General features: G+C 38.8%; 1 protein-coding gene across 6 annotated transcripts in view; it reads left to right on the plus strand.

Moving 5' to 3' along the window:
* The first annotated feature begins 438 nt into the window (after nucleotides 1-438).
* ncor1 (nuclear receptor corepressor 1) overlaps nucleotides 439-23,819 on the plus strand; it is a 62,123-nt gene continuing 38,742 nt past the window's right edge. For all 6 annotated transcript variants that reach the window (XM_085364335.1, XM_085364338.1, XM_085364337.1 and 3 more), the window contains exons 1-11: nucleotides 439-554; nucleotides 4,342-4,531; nucleotides 7,135-7,229; nucleotides 8,562-8,769; nucleotides 9,761-9,940; nucleotides 11,858-11,971; nucleotides 13,239-13,295; nucleotides 13,437-13,489; nucleotides 14,176-14,242; nucleotides 22,132-22,304; nucleotides 23,269-23,359. In XM_085364335.1, coding sequence (XP_085220461.1) covers nucleotides 4,421-4,531; nucleotides 7,135-7,229; nucleotides 8,562-8,769; nucleotides 9,761-9,940; nucleotides 11,858-11,971; nucleotides 13,239-13,295; nucleotides 13,437-13,489; nucleotides 14,176-14,242; nucleotides 22,132-22,304; nucleotides 23,269-23,359 — 1,149 coding nt within the window. In that variant the 5' untranslated portion in view covers nucleotides 439-554; nucleotides 4,342-4,420. The remainder of the gene's footprint in view (nucleotides 555-4,341; nucleotides 4,532-7,134; nucleotides 7,230-8,561; nucleotides 8,770-9,760; nucleotides 9,941-11,857; nucleotides 11,972-13,238; nucleotides 13,296-13,436; nucleotides 13,490-14,175; nucleotides 14,243-22,131; nucleotides 22,305-23,268; nucleotides 23,360-23,819) is intronic.

The following is a 23,819-nucleotide window of genomic DNA, read 5'->3' on the forward strand; positions in this document are numbered from 1 at the left end:
ATTGCAGTCTCGGTGACTTTTATTTTCGTTTCACTTTAAATAGATATATAATGAGAACGCAAGACAGAATAATTTTCTGTCTTGTCTGAATAAATATAAGAAGTAACACGTTTATATCGTTGTATAAATCGAGAGAAATAATCGTTTCTGAAAAGTGAAATAAAGAAAAAAAACACTGAGAACATTACCGTGTTTGAGGGGAAGCTTTAGTTGTCACACCATTACATTGTCCTTGCAGATATATAACACTCCAAAATAATATTTTAAATTTCCTCGCAAAAAATGGCATTTGGCAGCCACTTGCTCTGTTTTCTGCAGAGTCTAGTTTTATTCGTATATACATATATTTTAAGGACTAGATATACCCTGGGGATTCATTAATAATAAGGGGAATCTTTTTTACTCTGCCAGGACATCAACCGACAAATGCGGCGCAGCCTTCAGACTGCACAGTCGTCCACAGCCCATAACCCGCGGATTTACAATCAACTATTGCCACATATTTCTGCACAGGGAACCCTTTCTCTGCCATCGATATATTTTCTTATAATGAGGTAAGTAAAAATAGTTACCATGCAGCACATCAACATGTCTAATTAGCACGCTATTTAAGCGCCCCGGTCTACGCTGAAAATCTGCCTTGCAAGATGGCGACGTGGTTGAGATTTCAAAGGTGAAATACGGCTAACTTAGCAAGCTAGCGACAACAACAGCAATATCTTAAACGCCACGACACTAAGCTAAAGCGTTAAAGTACCGCATATTTTAAAATGGACCTTTATTGTCGTGCACGATTTTGGCGCATTTCCGGGGATGCTCTCTGCTGTAGAAATAACCCCATTCCGCCGATCAAGATAAGATACAAATTCAGTTGCGTTTATATGACAGTGTGGCGTTAAAAGACAACAATAACAACGTGCAACAGCATTATTTCACCATGCATGCCTGTAGCTGAGGCCAGGGAGGTCACCACAGCTGCTGGGTTAGTGTGGAAATTATCAGAGGGACCACTGTAAATAATTTACTTGCTAACTTTACCTAGAACTTTACCGCGATACGAAGAAAACTGATGAAAGTAGGATTTTTTTTTTTTTAATTCTGCAGACGTAACGACCCCAATCCGGTCGAATATTACAATTAAGACGCTGAGAACACACAGGAGCATCATTTTCGTTTAGCTGCCATATTACATTATTTTAAAGTGCGAGAGATCCAAGAAATGACTCCCATCATGGGTTTGTTTGCAAGTTACACTAACATACACTACAACTGAGAACGAGGCTATAGTCAGGCCCCTAAGAAGTAGAGTTCCAGATTGTAATGCTAAGCATACCTATGTCATTATTATTATGCTCTGCTTTTAGAAAACATCGTGTTAAGAAAGGTTTAAGTGATTTAATGCCCTGAATGAAGCACTGTGAGAGACAATGCATTCTGGAGCCTAGGAGGTTAGCTGTTTCTTATTGAGAGGACACGTGTTAATATTTTTAAATTATTTTGAATTATATTTAGAAGTATATGACTTCCCTAGCTTCATCCTTGCGACTTTAACAAAATACTTTCCAGGTTTGGTTTGTGTGTCAGCTATGCTTGTAAATAGAAGGTCATCGCCACATGCTGCGATTCGTTTTTTTCAGAACAATAAAATGGTAATACTTCAGGCAGCTGTGGGGCTGCTGGGAACTCTTTTAGCAGTTTCTCTTATTTCATTTACCGCCAAACATTTTGACCTGTAATTGCTGAGCTGATTTGTTCTACCTGAATTTGGCTCAAAGCCATAAGGTGCTGTTGAAAATGAGGTTGAGCCTTTTATAGATTTAAGAACCACATTCACAGACTGTCTGGTGCTGGTTTTGTGGAGATGATGATGATGAACACATTTGTCACTGCATTTAGGGTTTACAAAGGGAGCCATGAAAGTTATTTTTTTTATTTGTTTTTATTAAAAAAAACCCCACCAGCAATCACCAGTTGGGTAGTTACAAGTTATTTTGTTGTTTGTAGTCTTTTTCTAATTATTAAAATAGATCTTGGCCAGGGATTGAAAGGTAAATGGTAAGTATTTGTATAGCGCTTTACTAGTCCCTAAGGACCCCAAAGCGCTTTACACAGCCTTCACACATCCACACTGGTGATGTGTGAAGGCACCCTGGGGCGCACTGACAGAGGCGAGGCTGCCAGACACTGGCGCCACCGGGCCCTCTGACCACCACCAGTAGGCAACGGGTGAAGTGTCTTGCCCAAGGACACAACGACCGAGACTGTCCAAGCCAGGGCTCGAGCCGGCAACCTTCCGATTACAAGGCGAACGCCCAACTCTTGAGCCATGATCGCCCCATAAAGTAACATCTCTTCAACTTTAGTGACCGGTAACGGTTATAACTGTTTGCAGTAAACTAGCATGCAGACTAAATTAGTTTTAGTTCATCAGTATAGTGCTGACTGCTGAATAGTGCCGTCATTATTACTGCAAGAGGATCCTGCACTATTAGGCCATCATTTTTTATTTTTTGTACATGCACTATATATTCATACTCTGCATGCAAACACTTCAAATTTTCAGGAAAAGCACATTCAGAAATGGCTTAAAATTTCTATCAGTCATTCATTATTTGGAGTTTTGTTAGCAGTGTACCTATTTATTGCCTGTATCTGTAGAATATTAAACACGCTTGTACTTGCTTATGGCGAGTCATATCGTGTAATCTATGATATTGGCACTGTTGTCACACATGGCAGATTTTCCTTGTGTCTTACAGGCCTATTGTTGGTATGTGTTGTTTTTATCCATAAATATTTAGTCAAAATACAAAACTTTGTGCATTAGTTCATTTGGAACGCACTGGAGTATCTGGGCTCTATGATTTGTTATTAGAGAGAAGACAATGCACCCTGGCTCGGTCCTGGCTCTTGTTCTTTATACGATGCTTGACTAATTGAGGGTGACAGGATTCTGCGCAGCCAAGACAAACTCACTAATTTTCATCTGAATCCAGTTTTGTTTAAATGCAGTGGCTAAGTTGTTCATCGTGGGTACAGTTATGGGACGCTATTCTGACAGAAGAACATGAAACAACATAAATAGAAAGTTTAAACCACCTCCGAACAGAAGTTTGTTAAAATCTGAGAAACTGTTCCCATGTAAAGGGAAATAGCCTTCAATACACAGTAGATTGTTTGTACAGAAGATAGAAACCATAATAATATATTGATTAAAAATCTATGAATCTTGTGCCACGTGTAGAAAATGTCTTCACAGTTTTAAAAATAAATTGTAGAAATAAATTGACATTTAAATGCTGGTTTTCTGCAATCCGTTTATCCAGATGTTATAATCTGATTTCAGTGTAACCGAAGACATGGAGGCAGTAAATGAATAGTATGAATACATCTGTGACTCAAAGTAGCTGAAATAGACCCTCACAGTAGTTTTCTTTCCCCTATAGTCAGTATTTTCACGATAAAATGTCAATAAAATTCCTTCATTAAACCACCTGTTCACTACCCTCCACCTCTCTCTTTTTTTTAACAGTGATGCCTACAGCAAGGCTGAGTCTATATTTATTTTAAAGCTTAAGTTACTAAATATTTTGCAGATTTAGGTTATTAATCTCAAATATAGAGCAGCATGGTGGAGTCATGGCTAGCACTCTCCTCACAGCAACAGGGTTCTGGGTTGGAGTCTTGTTCTGCCCTTACCTGTGTGGGTTCACTTCGGGTACTCTAAGAGTCCAAAAACATTAATTGGCAATTGGCCGGAGGTGTGAAAGTCTTTTTTTTTTTCTTCTTTAAAATAAATCTAAAAAATATCTAAATATTGGTGGTCTTTTTTGTTGGTGCTTTTGAATCTGGGTGCATTTTTGTATGTTTGAGCTCCCTACACATTACACAGTCTAAAACAAAAGGTTTAGTTTAATACAAACAGTCATGAATCAGGTTCATTGAATTATAAATAATAATGTTAGTGTTATAATTATTTTATTTTGGGGTATGTTAACTTCATTACTTACACTGGGAATGAGGTGATTTTTGATCAAAGCCAAAATTCTCCTCACAGATACTTTGTTGTTCATATAAATACGTCTTAACCAGCCTGATCACATTGGGACTGGTCTGTTCCCTAGTGCCTATGTGTTTGTGTTGCTCATTTCCAGTTGTGGTTTGCGTAATTTTTCCAGGGTTCTTGAAAAATATTTTTATCATGCACTTAAATATTTTCAGCTTATATGATGACTTGATTAGGTTTTTTTAAGTACAGAAAAATACTTTTAAAAAAATATATACATTCATGTCTTAAATGTGACTCTTTGAAAAGTGCATGTATGTTTCTGTCTGGTGCAGGTGGTTCGTGTCTCCTAACATGGTCTAGCTAAACTCTGCATTCCGTGAAGCAGCTACAGCCCGCTAGCACTGAGCCAGGATGTCCAGTAGCTCGGGCTACCCCCCGAGTCAGGGGAGCTTCAGCAGTGAGCAGAGCCGATACCCATCACAATCTGTCCAGTACACCTTTACCAGCAGCCGGCACCCACAGGTAAAGCCTCCTTTCTGCTTTCTTTTGTTTTGAGCGAACAGTCATGTTTGTATCCTCACCAAGTCAACCACTATTAGCCTTTTTGTTGTGGTGTAGAATCTCACTGACAGCTTTGATCGTGTTGCATTAGTGTTTGCCTGTATGATAGATTTTAAGCTGTTGATGGTGATATCTGAAAGAGCAGGGGATAGATTATTTTCACTTTTCAAAAATACCACTTGTTCTGAGTTGACCAATCAGTGTCCTCCCAGGATTGAACCAGGGATCTTTTGCTTGTTGGGCTAATGCCAAAAGAAGCTACACTATGGAGCCATAGCTTTACTTCTATGAGAAATTACACTACTGTTTTCAGTAAAAAAAAAAGGTGTAAAATGATTTTATTTATTTTATCTTTTTTTTCTCTCTCCTTTCAAACTTGCTATGACATTTGCCTCTCCCTGCTGGAAACTACCTAAAACTTTGTGATTTGTTTTCTTCCTCTACTTGGCTAAAAGCTATCTTTTAGTGGTGCACTTGGTTTTTGGTTTAAGGAAAAAAGTGAGAGCTTTGAAGTGAAAATAAATGCAATAGATTAATCAGTCCTGTAGCATAAATACACACCATTTGGTTTTTGTAATTGTTGGATGTCAAAAATGGGATAGAATCTAAAATTTGATTAGTAGTCTAGCTTTAGCTAGTATTCCAAATGAAATCAATCTGTTCCTCTTTCTGTTAATTGTGGCTTAGGGTGCAGTATGAGTAGATATCTCTTCATACTGAATTGGAACCTCACTCCTTACCAAGAAGTTTTTGTTTTTGTTTATATTTTATGTGTGAATAAAAGATTGGCCAATGACAGCAGAACGTTAAAGATGTTGTTAATTGAGGCTTTGGGCTTGCTTTTGAACCAGTTGATTTGAAAAGGTAATGCACACGCTAGGACTAATTTACAGCCAGATTCCATCTTTGCATGGAAAACGAGTCCAAAGTTGAGTTTTTACCAAGCTCACTGTCATGTTGTTTGTGGCTTTTAAGATTTTAAGGAGCTTTATTGCTTCATTTTCAACTACAACTGAAGATTGAAGTGATTTAAAAAAACAAAACAAAACCCAAGACCAAACCCATTTTTTAATTTATTAGTGTTACATTGTTTATTTAAACCAATTAGAAATGCATCGATGCTGATTAAGTTTGCTTGTAGTCTCAGTAGTGAAAAACCATGTGTGGTGGTAATTCCCGTAGCAGTATTTAACTCTAGAGCATCGTCCTTTTGCGCATTCATTTGAGAATGTTGGATGGTGTTTGGACATTTTCAGTGACACGTTTCTTAGAAGCATACTTTCACAGAAAACTCTCGATGGGACATTTCTGAGCATTCACATTGTTTGCTTAAATCTGGGACAAAATGGGAATTTAGAAATGTTTCCTGTAACTGCATTTGCTTGTTCAGGTTTGTTTGGCAGTCACACTGTGCTGATAACATTTCTGTGTTCTTTACCCCATACGGTTTTGGATAAAAGCCCCTGACTATTACAGACATTTTAATCAATGTTCTTGCCATCAACAACATTCCTTTTAGTTTGCCAGAGGAGGAGTAGTGCTGCTGGTTTCAGTAATTCCATTGTGAACTGACTAATGACACGTTTGAAAAACGAGTGGAACTGGGCCTCACTTCAGGCCAGCCCTTATTCTCTAGTACTAGGATATATATATTTTTTGTATATTCCTGGTAAGCTTAACCATGTCTGCAATCTCTGCCCCCCCTCCCACCCCCCGGGCAGAGGTCAGAGTAAGGACAGAATACAACATTGGCCTATCCCTGCTGATTAATTTGGGAACTTTGTTGTTTTAATAAGGTGAGATCACAGATGAAAATGGCCTCTTGGATAACTGTGCTGCATTTATAGCTGTTTTTCTTTTTCTATATATCTGCAATGTCACTGTTAAATAAACCAACAAATAAAATTATGTAAGCTAACAAAATAAGCAAAGCTAATTAGCTTAATTATTTATGATTTTAATCTCTGATTGCTGGCATCGTGATTGTCTACTCAGAGTTGCAGCTGAGTGGCAGAAATGCCCATTGAGTTGCCTTTATTAGATTAAGTAGAACAGAGTTTACAGGAAATGGGATGGGTGGGGTTGCAGACATGTGTTTATGTGCGTATGTATGCATGAGGTGAGATGCAGCACAGGTCCATGGCTAGACTCTAACTGGGGACATCACAGTTACATGATTTTTGTGCCCCTCAAAGCTTTTGGCAGCGCATTGTACAGCCAGTGATGGTGCTTACATGAGCTGCTAAGGGGTAAAAAAAAGAAAAAGCATTGTGCTTCAGGTTATAGTTCATGTGTAAAAGTGTGAGTGAAGCAGGCAGTGGAGGCAGCTTTACTGATTCAAAGTAAGATGTATCTGTAGCAGAGAAATGTGTCGCTTTTGTAGACACTACTTTCTAAGGATGATCCGGTTGCTGCATCTGTGAGGTGCTTATAGTTTGTTATGGTATGTGAGGTGATGTTTGTTTTTGTGTATTGATTTCCATTTTCCCTGCTTCACACTGTCAAGAATTTGAATGAGATTGAGATTTGAGAATTAATTTGCTAAGTGTTCCTCTTGCCTTTAGGATTTCACCGTCCCAGACTACCGGAATCACATGCAGGATCCACAGGGTCGCAGAAGACCGTCTTTACTGTCCGAATTCCACCCTGGAGCTGAAAGGTAGGAGCGTAATATTCAAATACCAAGCTGCTTATTAGGCTTTATTAGGTGCTTTCTTATTTCATTTTAGGTTTTGTTCTAGAGAGGTTTTCCCTTCTTGCATCTAGAGCAGGGCGATATGGCCAAAACTATTTATCATGATATATATTTAAAATTTGCGATAACAATATAACTGACAATATAATTGATGCGAGACAAAATACAACTCCACAACTTTACTAGCGCAAAACCCCCCCCATCCATGTATTTTCACTTAAACAAGCAGCTGTTTTTTTTATGTGCATTAAAGCTATATAAAAATTTAACATTGCAAAAGCAAATTCCTTGCTGAAAATTTAACCAAAAGGCATTTCCAGTAGAAATGGGCTGACATATCCTGAGCATAACCATGTATAATATCCACTGAAGTTAAACAGAGGTGCTTTGCAACATTAAACTGCAGTGTGCCAAATAAAAAAGTCAAATACGTATTTTTCGGACCATAAGGTGCATGGGATTATAAGACACATTAAGTGAAACAAAGCAGTCAGATAACTCAAACTATTCTTGCTTCCTCCATTTCTGTACCATTGATTCATTAATGCTGTATTCTATCACAGCTGCTTTATTCCCATGTTGTACGTTTGAATTTTTTCAGAAATCTCTCAGTCAGAACATGCTACATCATGCTTAGGTAACTAACAAAGCTAGCGAGCTAACTTCCACTAACGTCCTGTTAACTTCTAACTCCGTTAAATGTAATAAATTCTGTTTTCATGGATGCCGGATGTTAAACTTCATAGTTACACCTGGTAAAGCAGCAACGCTGATCATTTTATTAAAGGTGAAAGAATTTAGACAGTTTTTAACTCTCAGTGATGCTGCAGTGTTCGTTTGACTTTGGGACCTGAAATTGACTGAGTTTAGGACACAGATTACTCCCAGATTTACGAGTACCTTAGTCTAAATACGGCAATAATGACGGCCCACGTGCATGTTCTACAAAAAAATGTGCTTTGGTGGGTATCTGACGGACAAACACCAAACCAGTTCCACATCACTGAAGTAGCACCATTTTTACAAACCAATTCTGGTTCATCCGTTTCACTGAACGATCCGCTTTCTCTCTTCTCATTCTCCGTTGCCGCCATGCTTTTTCGGCCATGTGCGCATGCGCGTTTTACTCATATTCTATCACGCTATTTCATTTACTTATCGTTGCCTAACATTGTACCGGTATTACCGTGAACGGTATAATATGGCCCAGCCTTACTTGCATCCTCCAATTAATTTTGACAGCTAGTTGCAGTTTCTGATAAATCTGTAAATTTCTTGTTTACTTTTCTTTGTCAGGCCTCCAGAGAGGCGCCATGGTTACGAACAGCAGTTTCACTCTGTCTCAGCCCAACCTGAGCATGAGGTCTTGGAGGCTAAACGCCCTCGCCTGGAGACTGTTGCTGAGGCTCATATCACCCGCACCCCTTCCACTGCAGGGGGTATTGTTCTGCCTGTGCCCCATAGTGTACAGGACAGCCTAAGAGCCACTGTGGAGGTCAAGAAGGTGGGCATCATATTTTTTATTTTGTAGGTCCTGTATTTGAACCAGTTTATCAGGCAGAAATAATTAAGCTTAAGATTGGACTAACATTTACTAATGTCAGTCTTCAGTATTCATAAAAGTTATTGTTATGAACATCAGAAAGACAAAAAATGAGGTCAGTTCTTTCCCATAATTAAGATTTCTTTATTTTGTTGGAACAAAAGTGAATATAAATGAGGACTAAAGCACAATCACTGTACAAAATAAGGCTCTCCACTATGGATAATGGCCAAATTTTAAAACATCAGCCATAGGCCCTTTATTTTGCAGTTGCTAAAGTCTTGAACTTAACAATAGGTTCTTGTAGACAATAAAAAAAAACTTGAGTCTGAGTAGACACTCATGGATTCTCAAACACTTAACACTAATGCAGTCATGATGTTTTATGAAGGTTTTATTGCTGGATGGGGCTGTTTTGGTAAGGTGTTGATTTGATTTGTATCCTCAGAGGATGTAATTTATAGGCCTTTGGACCTGAGCAGTGCATATTTGCTGATACTGTCAGGTTAGCCAGTAAGCCATGCACCGGCTCATGTTTCTCTACTGTCAGTACTTGATGTTGTTCAGCTGCCTTTTTGCTTAGTCTCTCATCCTACAATCAGAGGAACTCTGCTGTCTTGGACTGCCAGTGAAGGTTGTAGTCCTTGTTCTGCCCTGGACATCATCTGTGAACTGGAAAGGCAGAGTAGAACAAGAAATGCTCTTTCTAGCTGCTAGACAATGACAGTCAGAGTCAGTCTGTAGGAGGTGAGAACGACTGGAGAGGTAGCTGAATGGCTCAGAGCCTGCGCATAGGGAAGCATGAAACCAAACAGGTTTGTGCTGGTTAGTGGTGAATTAATTTTCAAAAATAAAATACTTGGTAAATTAAGCTCTTCTGTCATATTATTGCCAGATTGCCTACCAATAATTTGTATAAACTTATTTAACAGTTTTTTGGTTTTTTTGCCAGGAGACTCAGTTCACTGTCAAAGTGGAGTCTTCCCCAGGAGGACCTACACTACACATGGGGGAGGAGCAGGACACCTCTCCTTCTAAACTGTCCAAGGAAGAGCTGATCCAGAGTATGGACCGTGTAGACCGAGAGATTGCTAAAGTGGAGCAGCAGATTTTCAAGTTGAAGAAAAAGCAGGTTGGTTACCCAGCTTGGCCTTTTTTCTCTTAACATATTTCAAACACAATGAGTGTTGTGTAAGAAAACATGGCACAGATAATGTTTTTCTTTCTTTTTCTTTAAGAAATAAACTGAGAGACTGATATGATACAAATTTTAGAACAGCATTGAGGAAGTGCTTAAATATAAATGTTTTGTTGCTTTTATGCAACTGTATCACAGCTAAACTTCAAACTGACTTTTTATTGAAAGTGACACTGAGGATAAATACTAAGAAAAATATTCATGGGAGGGTCTCAGAAATCCGCAAATCCATTTAGTGTAAAAAGTGTTGTACTTTCAGCTCAGGGTTAAAGTAATCTACCGGAAGTCTTTCCCTTTGAGAAAAGCCTGTTCAGTATGTCTGGTGCTAAATATCAAGTCAAATATCAGTTCTCTACTGACTTGGTGATGATAAGCCCTGGAGGCTTGCTTGTCTTCTCGGTGAGCTCCAAGTTGCTCTTTGACCTTGAAAATTAAAGCATTCCTCAGGGCTATAAGATGCCACTGCTGTAAATCTATAGGCTGACAGACTTGTGTCTTTCATTTTCTTGTATTTTTCCTAGAAGGCACTCTCAGAAACGACATTTCTAGATCCCTAGGTTTACTTTTTTTCTTCAGCTCAGCATCCTATTTAGATTAGATTGTTGTTGTTTTTTTGTTTGTTTTTTGCTTCTTGGTCGTCTTCGAACTGCTATCTCTTTTGGAATTCTACTTAATTAGATAGAAATGTTAGCTGATCAAGGCTGCAAGAGAATACCTCTCCCTTTTCTAGTCTGCCTTTTCCCAAGGTTTTCAGGGATTTAATGTTTATTTGAGGTATTTCAGGAACTCCTAATCTGGTCCCTGTAACCTGGTAGTTTACATAACCTTTAGCTTGTAAACATTGACCTAGCAAACATTCAGCAGATTAGTGTGTCTGTGTTTATTAACATGGCCCCAGTTAGGGCTGTTCGATATAACGGTATATATCGGATGACAGTATAAAAACGTCTATCATTTCATTTTACGCTATCGTTTGTTTCGTGGTGTCGCAAAATAAACTGTTTACGGCAATGTTTTTTTTCATCGTTTTGATGGTCACTGTTGTGGCTATATTAATTTCTTAAAGTTCTCTCTTTCTCTTATATTTAATATAACCACACTACGGACGGACAAGCGCCTGTTTTTATGGGTTGTCGTTAGCAACAACGACGGTAACACCATCGCACCATCCGCTTGTTTATTTTCCAGTCCACATAAACCTTTCACAATAAAGCTCAAGATCCTATTGAGAATTTTCAAAATAAACGGAATCACGTGAAAAAGTATGCAGAGTATTGACGGATGAGAAGCAAAAAAAGAGTTGTCAGGTGCTAAAAAATAAACCTTAGACTCAAATGTTAGAACAGGCTTTCCCCGCAGCACGTCGTGTAATAAATACTCACAAAAAAAACGGCGGCCGTTACAACCTATGCCTAAAAATGTGTAGTTTCATGCATCGGTTAAAACACTCGACTCCAGGTACAAGACGCCCAGCTGGAAACACTTCACCTATCCGAGATTCACAGAATTTACAGAAAATATTACATTTTTTGTGATTTATATCGTTATCGGACGATAGATGTTTTATATCGGGATATGAGATTTTGGTGATATCGCACAGCCCTAGCCCCAGTGGCAGAAACCTTCAGCCTTATACACAAAAACGCCTGCAGGGAATAATTTGACAATACCTGCATGGTCCTCATATATGAGATGCCGGGATCAGATCACTACACTGTTTATGGGTCTGTGTTTTTTCACAATCTGCTCTGTATGGTCATGCATAGATGAAATAAGTCTCTCCACTCCACATTGTTATTCTGATCTTGTGTGCCATAGGTCAAAAATTCATGTGTTCTTGTTGTCTCTTAGCAACAACTTGAAGAGGAAGCAGCAAAGCCAGTGGAGCCCGAAAAGCCAGTGACTCCTCCCCCGGTGGAGCACAAGCACCGCAGCATAGTCCAAATCATCTACGACGAAAACAGGGTTAGTCGTCTCATGCAAACACAAAGACACGCCTGCAAGTAGCATTGGTTCTTTGCTCTCTGGTCTCTGTTAGTTTATTATCTTGAATAATTGCAAACAGTGTCTGCAGAGCTGGGAGAACAACATTACTTTTTCTGTTTAAAATCGTGCCACAATAAGCTGTGAGCAAGTGTTAAAACCACCAATGACACCAGCCAACCCGTGACAGTCTCCACCCTCAAATTAAGTAATTCTTTTTGTTAGCTGATGGGTTTGGAGTTTAATTTCACTCCCACTAATCACTTTCTGTAGTATCTAAGCTGTGGTAACCAACTGATGATATCTGAACGGTTCCTGTTATTGCTGACTCTCCTCACCCCCGTTTATATGCATCATCTGTTAGAAGAAGATGGAATATTTTGTGGTTGTAGCATTGTGTTTTGAAGTTAATGGGACTAGAAATGATGCTTCTTTTAAGTGCCGAATCTGTTTATCAAACAGAAGATGTGATTCTTTGTATCAGTTAAGAATATATTAATCTCATTCAAGGGCGGAGGTAAGCCTCATTATGTGTATTTCAGTTGAACAACAGTGCAGCAAGTGAGGATGTGTTTACAGAGGTCACTGGAGTTCATGTGTGTCAGACAGTGTTGTGGTAGGAGAGTGCTGGGACACGCCTTCCCTTCTCAGTCAACCATTAACCCTTTAGGCTGTAAAGCTGCTCAGGCTTTGCACATAGCATTTAGTCTGGCAGCTGTGGTTGTTTATCTCAGTCTACAGATGGGGGTTTGTGAAATGTGAAAATGAAGAGTTGGTATGTCCCTAATGATCTTGAAAAAGCTGACAGACTGCAGCGATCCAAGAATACTGCCTTGACTGCACTATTATTTACACTTCAGTGGGAGTTCTCACTCTTATATTTATTTCGTTTTTTTGTATTGTGAATTGCTTTTCAGGCTTTTGCAATTTCTTGCTTTTTGAATTAATTAATGGAGGAAGATTATATGTCAAGCCAACTGAATACATCTGAAATAATCAAACACGTGTCTGTTAAACATTTTTGTTTAGTTTAGTCTTAAGATTATGGTTGTGGCCATAGTTCAGTACTTCACTTGAGAAAGGAAAAACATTTGCCCCCTCTATTTTAACTGAACCTTCCTTTTAATGCTGTGCTGGCAAAATGTCTCAGAATCAACATAAACATCCATATCTGAAGATGGTGTGTTCCTGCTGTTTCTTTTTTAGTCTCCTGTTGTAATCTTTTTTTTTTTTTCTTTCCCCGATCTAGAAAAAAGCTGAAGAAGCCCATAAAATATTAGAAGGCCTTGGTCCCAAGGTTGAGCTGGTAAGTAGTTTAATGGTTAAGATTTTTGACCTTACATAAGCTTTGTTTAAGAAGTAGTGTTACAGTTTGTCTGTTGGCTAATAATTAATCCACCATCTGTTGCTGGTCTGTTGGGTTTTTTTTTCCCCTCTTGTTTTTTAGCCTTTGTATAACCAGCCGTCAGACACAAAGGTGTACCATGACAACATCAAGACGTGAGTGTCCATGTTTCTTTGTTGTTGTTTTTTTACAAATAGATTTAATAAATATCCTAAGTACAGGATCTGATGCTTGCCTCGGTATCAGTATAAGAAGCCTCTGAGCTGAGGACAGCAGTGGCTGTAATATTGACCATGGCGAGATAAACCCGCTGATAAGTCAGTCTAATCTTAATGCTGAGTCACCTCATTGAACTGGCCTACTGACACCAAGGAGAGCAAGAAAGGAAGTGAGAAAATGTGTGTATGTGCCTGCATTGGGTGTGTTTAAAGCAGGTTGCGTTGGGTTGAAGGTCGTGTCGTCTGGGACAAAACCCTTATCGCTGTGTACCTTGAGAGCAGCCCATCTGGCTCTGCTTTTATCAGGACAGGGCCCACTTCTGTGTGAATCTGCTGCACAGGTTGCACATTCAGGGTCGGCGCACTCGCTATTCTTTCCCCACCATCATGTGCAAACAGAATACTTATCAGTATTTTGTATTTGCTACACAAATAAAGTGTTTGGTAGTGTGCTGGAACAGAATTTGAGCTTATTGCATCAATGAATTTTGTAATTCTTAAAGGTAGCAGCTAAAGGCAACTCTTGCTCTGTTGAAACTAAAGTTGTTTTTTTTGTTTTTGTTTTTTTGTTTTGGTAATACTTTAAAAATAGTGACTGATTTTTGGCAACTGTTTACTTTCAGAAACCAAGTCATGAGGAAGAAGCTGATTTTGTTTTTTAAGAGGAGGAACCATGCACGTAAGCAAAGGGTAAGTGTCCTTGTACATTTATTTGTGTCATTGTTATGGATACAGCTCAAATAGCATCCCGTATTTCCATGGTTAGTGTGACCTCCATAACGTATGTGACTGTCCTTAGATGACCTGAGCTGAACTTGATGTGATATAAGCACATTGTGATAAATGTTTTTTATATGTGCTAGATTCTTTGCTTATGTAAAGCTAAATAGTATTGAGATAGTCTTGACATATTGAGCCTAAGACGCAACGTGTCTTTTGTCCTGTCTTCCTTCACTCACACATAACTGGTTCCAACAGATGGCTGTATCTCCCTAAGTATGGTTGTGCTGGACATTTCTTCCTGTTAAAAGGGAGTTTTTCCTTCCCACTGTCACCAAGTGCTTTCTCAGAGGGAGCCATCTTGATTATTGGGGTCTTCTCTGCATTATTGCAGGGTCTTTACGTTAAAATATTAACCGCCTTGAGGCGACAGTTGGTGTGAGTTGGCGCTATCTACATGAAAAAGAATTGAATTGAATCTTGAAGCAATACATGACACAAATAACAAAACATTTATTCAGGTTTTAAAGTTTGTATCAGAACATCCGACAGTTTTACGGGGTCCATTTTATTAGACTGACTAATAAATGCTGAACCTTGGTGAACATTTAATTAAAATATTTTTTTAATAGTTTTCTTTAAAAGAAACTCTTGTAATTATCTGTAGTTAAATATAGAAGGTTATAGTGAAGCAAATTAGCATTTTATCTTACTCATGAAAGTTTAATAATTGAGACTTCCAATTTGGACAAAGTTTAAAAAGGGTACCGTATTTTCCGCACTATAAGGCGCACTTAAAATCCTTTAATTTTCTCAAAAATCAGGAGTGCGCCTTATAATCTGGTGTGCCTTATCTATGAATTCTGGCTGTGTTTATTGACCTCGAACCAATTTTAAGTGGTACACGGCGCTCAAAAATCTGTCAAAAAATGTTTTAGTAGGACTTTGCTAAGCTACAAAGCCACACCACTTGATGGATTGTCTGAGCGTTATGGCTACCGTAGTCAGGAGCCTCACGACTCATAGTAATCTGGGTCCAAAAATTCGTCCGCATCAGGTCCCAAAGTCAAACGAACACTGTGTAAATTCTTTCATCTTTAATAAAAATGATCAGTGTTGCTGCTTTACCAGGTGTTACAATTAAGTTTAACATCCAGGCATCCATGAAAACAGAATTTATTAAATTTAACGGAGTTAGAAGTTAGCAGAAAGTTAGCTCGCTAGTTTCGCTAGTTACCTAAACATGATATACCATGTTCTGAGAGATTTCTGGGCAAAAATAAAACGTACAGCCTTGCTATCACTTCCAAAATAAATGAAGACAGAAAACTACACGGCAGTAATGTTTGTAGGGTTACTGAAGTCGGACTAGCTGGTATATAATGCTGTGCTAGTGATCGCTAGCGACACAGCTATGTTAGCATAACAAAGCATAAGAGAGTGGGCCCAAAACTCCGTCTGCTTCTGGTTCCAAAGTCAAACGAACACTGTGGCATCACTGAGAGTTAAAAACTGTCTAAATTCTTCCATCTTTAATAAAATGATCAGCGTAGCTGCTTTACCAGGTGTAACAATTAAGTTTAATATCCAGGCATCCATGAAAACATGGTATATGGTATATACTGCTGTGCTAGTGATCGTTAGCGACACAGCTATGTTAGCATAACAAAGCATAACACAGTGAACCTGGAGAATGAACGCTAACTTTTTTCCACTTGATAAAAGTTCCCGATGTGTTTTTTTGACAAATGCAATTGCGTGGAAAATTACTATAAATGGACCAAACTTCAGTAGGGGAGAACAACTGAAATAATCCAGCCTAGGGCTGTGCGATATGACAAAAATCTCATATCCCGATATAAGACATTTATCGTCCTGACAACGATATAAATCACAAAAATGTAATATTTTCTGTAAATTCTGTGAATCTCAGGCAACTCGACTTGCGTTTAGTTTTTCCAGCTGGGCGTCCTTTACCTGGATTCGAGTGTTTTAACTGATGCATGAAACTATACATTTTTAGACATAAGTTGTAACGGCCACCACTTTCTTTCAAAGTTTGAGTCTAAGGTTTATTTTTTAGCACCTGACGGCTCTTTTTTTTTGCTTCTCATCCGTAAACTCTCTGCATACTCTTTCATTTGATTCAGTTTATTCTGAAAAATCTCAACAGGATCTTGAGCTTTATTGTGAAAGGTTTACGTGGAAAACAAACAAGCGGACAGCGGAGCCAGGCAATGGTTTTACTGTCATTGTTGCTAATGACAACACGTAAAAACAGGCACTTGTCCGTCCATAGTGTGGTTATATTAAATATAAGAGAAAGAGAGGCTTTAAGAAATTAATATAGCCACTACAGTGACTGTCAAAACGATGAAAAATATTGCTGTAAACAGTTTAGTTTACGACACCACGAAAGAAACGATAGCGTAATAGGAAATGATAGACGTTTTTATATTGTCATCCGATATATATCGTTATATCGAACAGCCCTAATCCAGCCACAGTATGAGGTTAGTCATAGGGGTGGGCGATATAAATGATATACGATAGAAACTATATAAATTTGGCCAACAATAGAGCTTTTGACTATACCGCTCTATCGCGATACCGCATGTTAATGATGTCATCAAGCTGCGCCTGTTTTGGTCGAAATCTGTTTCATGGCTCTAATGAATTTTGTTTCCCCAAAATTTATTTTAAGACCTACATGGAGAGCATTGCTGGGGAGAAGGGACTTTTTTATGTATATAACTATGGTTGGGCGATATTTAAAAATTTGCCAACCAACAATCCATCGTCCATTGTCCAATAATCGACAATGGGCGATATATTCACGCATGCGCAGACTTTTTGATGGGTGGAGCAATGTAATTATGCACGGACCGATTTACAACACAGAAGAAGTCCAAACATGGATATATAAAGTCGCCAATTTGGGATTTCTTTGGCTTTAAACCAATGAAAGAGGTAAACTTAAGGATGTAACCAAAACGGTGTGCCGCTGACGTATAGTGCGAGCAAAGGACTGAAACATGACTAACTTGCATTAGCATGTATGTGTCCACCATCTGAATGTTTTTTTCTGAAAATAGGCTACTACCTTTCTTTCTTTCTGTTATGAGTTTGAGTAAATGAATCACTGCATTTGGGCACACTCTGAGGACGGTGTATCTACTCGCAGATGAAAGATGGTGCTGTTAAAACAGCACTATTATTTATTTATTTTTTTCTGTTTACTGCTTCTATTAGCTCCATCATTATTAGCAAACTTACTCATGGGCAAATACATAAATAAATCGCCCTTGTAAAAACAATTGACGATAGGCTGTAGTCAATATATTCGTCCAATCGCCCAACCCTATACATAACCCATCTGCCCCATTCAACTCTCGTGCAAATTTCATTTCAAATCAGACTTTGACAGGCCAGAAGAGGAAAATGATGGAATAATCCTGTCCGTTTTTTCATATTTACAGTAAATTTTAAACAACATCTCACAAAAAAGGGAGCAGATCGAGCGTTTTGTAATCTTTATTCCAAAAAAACTGTTGGAACTGTTGCCATTAACAATCAACATTAGCATGTTGGTAAGAAAACCTTTTGAAATTAAGTTAACTAAGTATCCTGTATGTTAACTAGAGTTTGAGCATTTGTAACAAACATAACAGATAAAAATCTGTTGTAAACTCTACGAGTTATCCAGCGCACCTCACTCTGACTCATTTTTCCAGTGAACATCAGCAAGCAGTTCTGCATCTGTTATCTGAGTGTCAGGCCTGTGGTCAGTAGACCAGCATTGTTGTCCCTTGAGCTGTGCTAATGGCTAATAAAAATAATGTACTGATGTATTTACAGAACAGGAAACATCTTGTTTTCCCTTGTTTGTTCACTGTGGCAGCCAATAAATGCTTTTTTTATGTAACAGAATAATAAATATTGTCACATCAAAGACCATTTCTTAGAAACGGCTGGCCAATTCTTGGTCTTTCTTATCAGTTACCATTTATTTAAATATTTCAAACGTAAGCTATGTGGAAACACGTGTGTGTGTGTGTGTGTGTGTGTGTGTGTGTGTGTGTGTGTGTGTGTGTGTGTGTGTGGCAGTGGCAGTGGCTCAGTGAGTCCCACCTTTCCCTCTGTGTCAGACAGGCTTTTGGACTCTGAACAATGGCAGAGTGCACATGGCTACATGCCAAGAGGAAGGTGAATTGTTTGTCTATCGCTGCACAAAGTGGAAATGAGGCTATATTGTCCTGCAGTCTTTCCAGATCGTAACTTAACATTTTAACTGTGACAATTTTGGAAATTATTACAAACAAATCCTTTTTTCCCTCCACAGTTACTAATAAATATATGGTACCTGTGTGTGTTAATAACAACTAAAACAAAGAGGCAATGAGCTTTTGAACCTTATTTGTAGATAGAATTGGTGGATGGGAGCAGCTTGTGCGTGGGTCAGGATACTGAAATAAGTAATGTCAAAGGCAGACACAAACCGCACAACCGACACGAGTTCCCGAGCAGCTTGTACTCAGTGAACTCTTCTGCTTTCACTTCAGCCCGTCTGTCGCCATGTTTACTTTCTCACTCCCTTTCAATGATAAAGTACAACACAGGTTTCAGTGACTGGTCAAATAACACATGTGCTAATAAACACACGCTTAACTGCATGTAAAATCACAATCATTGGGGGTTTTTTGGGGTTTTTTTTCTTCAACTTTTTAACCTTTAACATTATTTGCATCTGTTTTGCCTCATCTGTCCACTGGTGTAGCAGCGTTTGGGTTGGCCCCAACAAACTGAGTTGTTGCCTTTGTTTGTTTAAAAATGTTTGAGTGCAGTTCCTGGCGAATGAGCCAGACTTTTTAAAGGCACAGAGATTTTTGCTGGTGTTTAACAGCAATGCTGTTATGATCCACCAGATTTGGTGCATTTTTGTTATTTGAATTAATTATAAATCTGTGTTGGGGAGTGTTACTTTACATCACACGATCGTTACAATTAAAATCCATTGAGAGCGTAACCTACTGTCATTACATTATATTGCAACAGTTCACAACAGCTTCTAGGACAATCGGCCAGTAAAAGACAGTAAATGTTGGTACTACTTTTTTTTAGCACTTATTGCACTTTTAGAGACAGCTTTTGACAATATTGCATGATAAAAGAAGACGGTGTTGAGTTAGAGTACTGGTCCTAGTTGAAAGTTTCCTCACATAAATACTGGATGTCAAGGCAATGCCATCCAGATTAAATATCTCTTTCACATATTCTGCAGAGCCAGATATAAAAACTTAATTTTTGTTTGGAGATTGCAGGTGCTTCCTTAAAATGTGGTGTATATTGCTTAAAAGAATGAAGGGAACACTTGATTCTCACAATCCAACACAAGGTCGGTTAAATTTCAGGTATAAGGAAGCATAAACCATGTCTGTTGCAAATGAAAGTAACATCAGGAGCACTAGAAATGCAACAAGATAAAAAAAGGAATGGTTGTAGAGGTGTTGGCCACAGATCATTGCTCTCTCCTGAGTAATTTTTCTCTATTTGCGATTTTTGCTGATGTCCTTGTCAATGCTGATAGGATGAGCTGCCCATTCAGGTTGCATAAGCAGTGTAGCTCCTCCAGCATGGCATACCCATAAGTGCCAAGAAGGGTTAAGTAAGTAAAACTTTATTTATATAGCACCTTTCAGGATATAAAATCACAAAGTGCTTCACAAGAGCCAACAATGTAAAAATAAATAAATAAATAAATGAATAAAAGCAGATTTAGAGAGATGTTTTTAACTGGCTTTTAAAAGAGACTGTACAGTCAAGTCCAAAGGAAGAGAGTTGCAGAGTCTGAAGGCCACTGAACAGAAGGCTCTGTCTCCTTTTGTTTTCAGCTTAGTATGGGGCATCATCAGCAGACCCTGGTCACAGGACCTCGGGGACCTATGGGTACAGAAGTCCTCTGATATAACCTAGTGCCTGTCCACGAAGAGCTCTCAGTGAGTGAAAGAATCTTAAATTTCACTCTGATGTAGACCGAAAGCCAGTATAGCTATATCAAGAGCAGCATTTTAAAGAACTTGCAAGCGTTCTTTGGGGGCTTTGCTAAGACATGTATACAGTGCATTGCAGTAATCCAATCGTGATGAAACCAAAGCATGAATGATCATTTCCAGTTTAGGACGTGACACAATGGATCTTAGTTTGGCAATATTTTTTAGATGATAAAAACAGGAGCGAACCAGAGACTTGATGTGCATATAAAGTAAAACTAGAGGTTCCATAATCAAGTTTCTTTAAAAAAAATTGCCAAACATTGAAATCAGTAGGTACCTTACTGGAGGCCAGTGAAACATTGACAATAGTGAGCACACTGGAACTAATGCACTGTAAGACATTTTTCAACAAAGATGTAGGTAAAATGTCCAGAGAGCAAGAAGAGGCTTTCATTGTACCAATAAGCTTCGCTAGCAGGTAAAGTTACTGCTGCAAAGCTGCGTAAGATAACTGGCCGAGCTGGTGTGGGAACCATCAACATAGATGCTGAGGAAAAGATATTATTTCTTACATTTCTGACTTTATCAACAAAAAAGGAAAGATAACGTTGACAGTCCTCATTTAAGAGTATAGGAGCAGTAGGTGTAGCAGAGGACTGTAAAACTGGTACTGATCTTGTTTTAAAAGGATAGATATAGTCTAAAATAGAAAGGCAATGTTAATAAAGTTAAATCAAAAGTCAGCTTTATTGTCAAAAACCATATGTACAGATAATAGACCGGAATTTGAAATTGCAGTGCTCCCATGGCCCTCAGTGTTACACTAAAACAACAGAAAGATAAAAAGAATTAAAATCTTATATACATTAAAATGATCCATTAGGATATCTACATCATTATAAGAGAATAAAAATAAATTAAAGCCTCAGAAAACGTGCTGGCAGTAGATTATTTTAATAAGAGCAGACCTCATAGTGAGCTGAAGACGGGGTCACAGTCACAGATAAATTAAAAATAACACTGCAGTGGTTGGAAATAAAAATGTCCTCAGAACAGAGAGAATCAACGGACAGACCCAAAGTAAAAACGAGTTCCAAAGGACAGTTGGGCTGGATAAAATTAAAAGTGTCCAGAGTCATTATCAGTATGGATGATAAAAATCCTTGACTACAACCAGTCAACGGTTTTAGGGTGGATGATTTAAAAAAAGTCACTAAAATCCTTTTTGTCATGCTGTTTGGAGCAGGTGAATGGTACACTACAGCACAATATAAAGGATCCTTTCCCCCGATTTTAATAACTTAAGACGACACCGAGGAGTCTGGAGAAACACTCATGAGATACCTGTGTTGCGGAAATCCAGGCCTATCACATCCAGGCAGGGATGTGGATGTAGAGAACCCCTCTGATATAATCCCAGGGGAGTAGGTGATCGGTAACGCCGCTGACATTTACCAGTACAGATGAGTCTGAGTTCATGTGCTTGTTTTCAGTCCAAACTCTCAAAAGACAGATGGTGTTGCAGGCAGTGTAACGTTCACCATTGAGTCTTTTTCATGTCAGTCCCATGTGCTCGATGTGAACCTGCTCTCATTTGCAATGAGAACAGGGCGCCAGTAGTGGTCTTCCAGTTCTGATGTTCAGCAGCAGTCTGCTCAGCCCTGCTTGGCTCTCATTGTGTAACAGCACATCTGCTGGTATCTCCTCCACACTCCTCAGACTGTGTTGGGAGCTGCTGCTTGTATTGATGTACCACGCTGGAGGAGCTCGATTATTTGTGTAACCTGAGTGGACACACTGATATCCCTGAAGTTTAACTTAACCCCCTCTTGATGTAGTCGTGCATGTTTCATGCTGTGTACACAGGAGCAGAAGATCTGCCAGCGTTATGACCAGCTGATGGAAGCATGGGAGAAGAAGGTGGAGAGAATGGAGAACAACCCCAGACGCAAAGCCAAGGAGAGCAGAACACGGGAGTACTATGAAAGGCAATTCCCCGAGATCCGCAAGCAGAGAGAGCAGCAGGAACGCTTCCAGAGGTAAAAATGTAAAAAAAAAAAAACAACCCAGAGACATATGATTAGATATTTTTGGTACTTTTTTCACAAACACACTGATGCCTTTTGAACTTCGCAAAGTGAGGATTTGGTTTAAAGAGGTCAACATACAGATTAGGGTTAAACTGAAAGTAATTGGTTTTATTTTCAGTTTTGATCAATTTTCTTTTCACCAATCAATTTAATGATCTGTGAAATGCTTGCGGTTACATTCAGAGTGAAGTCCACATGGCTGCTTGTACTGTGTAGCGAGGAGTCATTCTGGCCATGCATGGAGTCTGATCAAAACACGTAGCGTGAGTTAAAATCATAAAAAAGGAATAGTGTACGCTGGATGTGATTAAAACTGAAGGCGCCACTGTGAATTTTCACTCTCGCAGGGATTTGATACATTAACAACAAGAACTGGCACTACACCTAGATGTTAAAATTGCCTTTTCTGTCTTTAAGAGGCCTGTTCAGCGATCTCTTAAATGGAGGGCATTTGGTGGTATGTAATGGCCTACTTTGGCTCTCTGGGTTTGAGACGGGGTCAGGGTCCAGAGTCTGGTTGTTCCTGGCGCTGGCGCTTTGTGCTTTAATTGAAATATCCACATAAGAGTTTTTATGTCAGCGCTATTCATGTAGACTGCTAGACCGTGAAGGAGGAAGCCAGTAATAACTGTTCAGGGAGACTGTTTTCTTCATTAATAACGGGCACAAGGACTTTGATCTTGAAGATGGCTTTGAAAGTCCAAAATTTCCCTTTCTCAGCAATTTGTCCCTGAGTTTGGAGGTTTATTTTTTGTTTTTTTGTTCTTAAAGGGTGTCAATGTCAGCTAGGTTCTATACAGATGTTATGGATTACTCTCTCTCTTTTTTCTTTTCTTTTTTTTTTAACATTATTTTGACAACATTTGAAATAAATGATCAATATTGTAACATTTATAACTCTGCTTTTTCACAGGGTTGGACAAAGGGGAACAGGTCTGTCTGCAACAATTGCAAGAAGCGAACATGAGATTTCTGAAATCATAGATGGGCTTTCTGAGCAGGAGGTGGGTATTAAGTGGACATAATTTGAAATGTGCTATGAGGTTCCTATGCCACAGTCATGAGCAGCTGTAACCAGTTCAGCCACTCTGGCCCTCTGAGGGTTTCTTTTTTTCCCCCCCATTGCGCCAAACAGAAAGTAGAAATATTTAGATGATAATGAGTTCTGCTGATTCTGCGGTAACCACACTAGTCTTTCTGTAACTGCTTCACTATAAAAGCATCACTGGTTTTGTGGTATAATGCTTTTAATGTGAAACTGAAACAACCGAAACAGCTGGTTAAGCAAAAAGGAGTGAAACTGTAAAAGGAGGCTCTCGAACTCACATAGTTCAAACACTGCCTGTTTGAAAAGTGTCTAGGTTTTTGTGTATTTGGAGAGGGAGAGATGTCTCTTTTATCTCCCTTACTACATCACCTCAAATCATAAAGCACATAATCTTCATGAATAAGCTGTAAGGTGAT

This window comes from Diplotaxodon limnothrissa, linkage group LG10 (assembly GCF_057381915.1).
Source record: "Diplotaxodon limnothrissa isolate DT_005_m linkage group LG10, D_limnothrissa_male_GT1.1, whole genome shotgun sequence".
NCBI lineage: Eukaryota > Metazoa > Chordata > Actinopteri > Cichliformes > Cichlidae > Diplotaxodon > Diplotaxodon limnothrissa.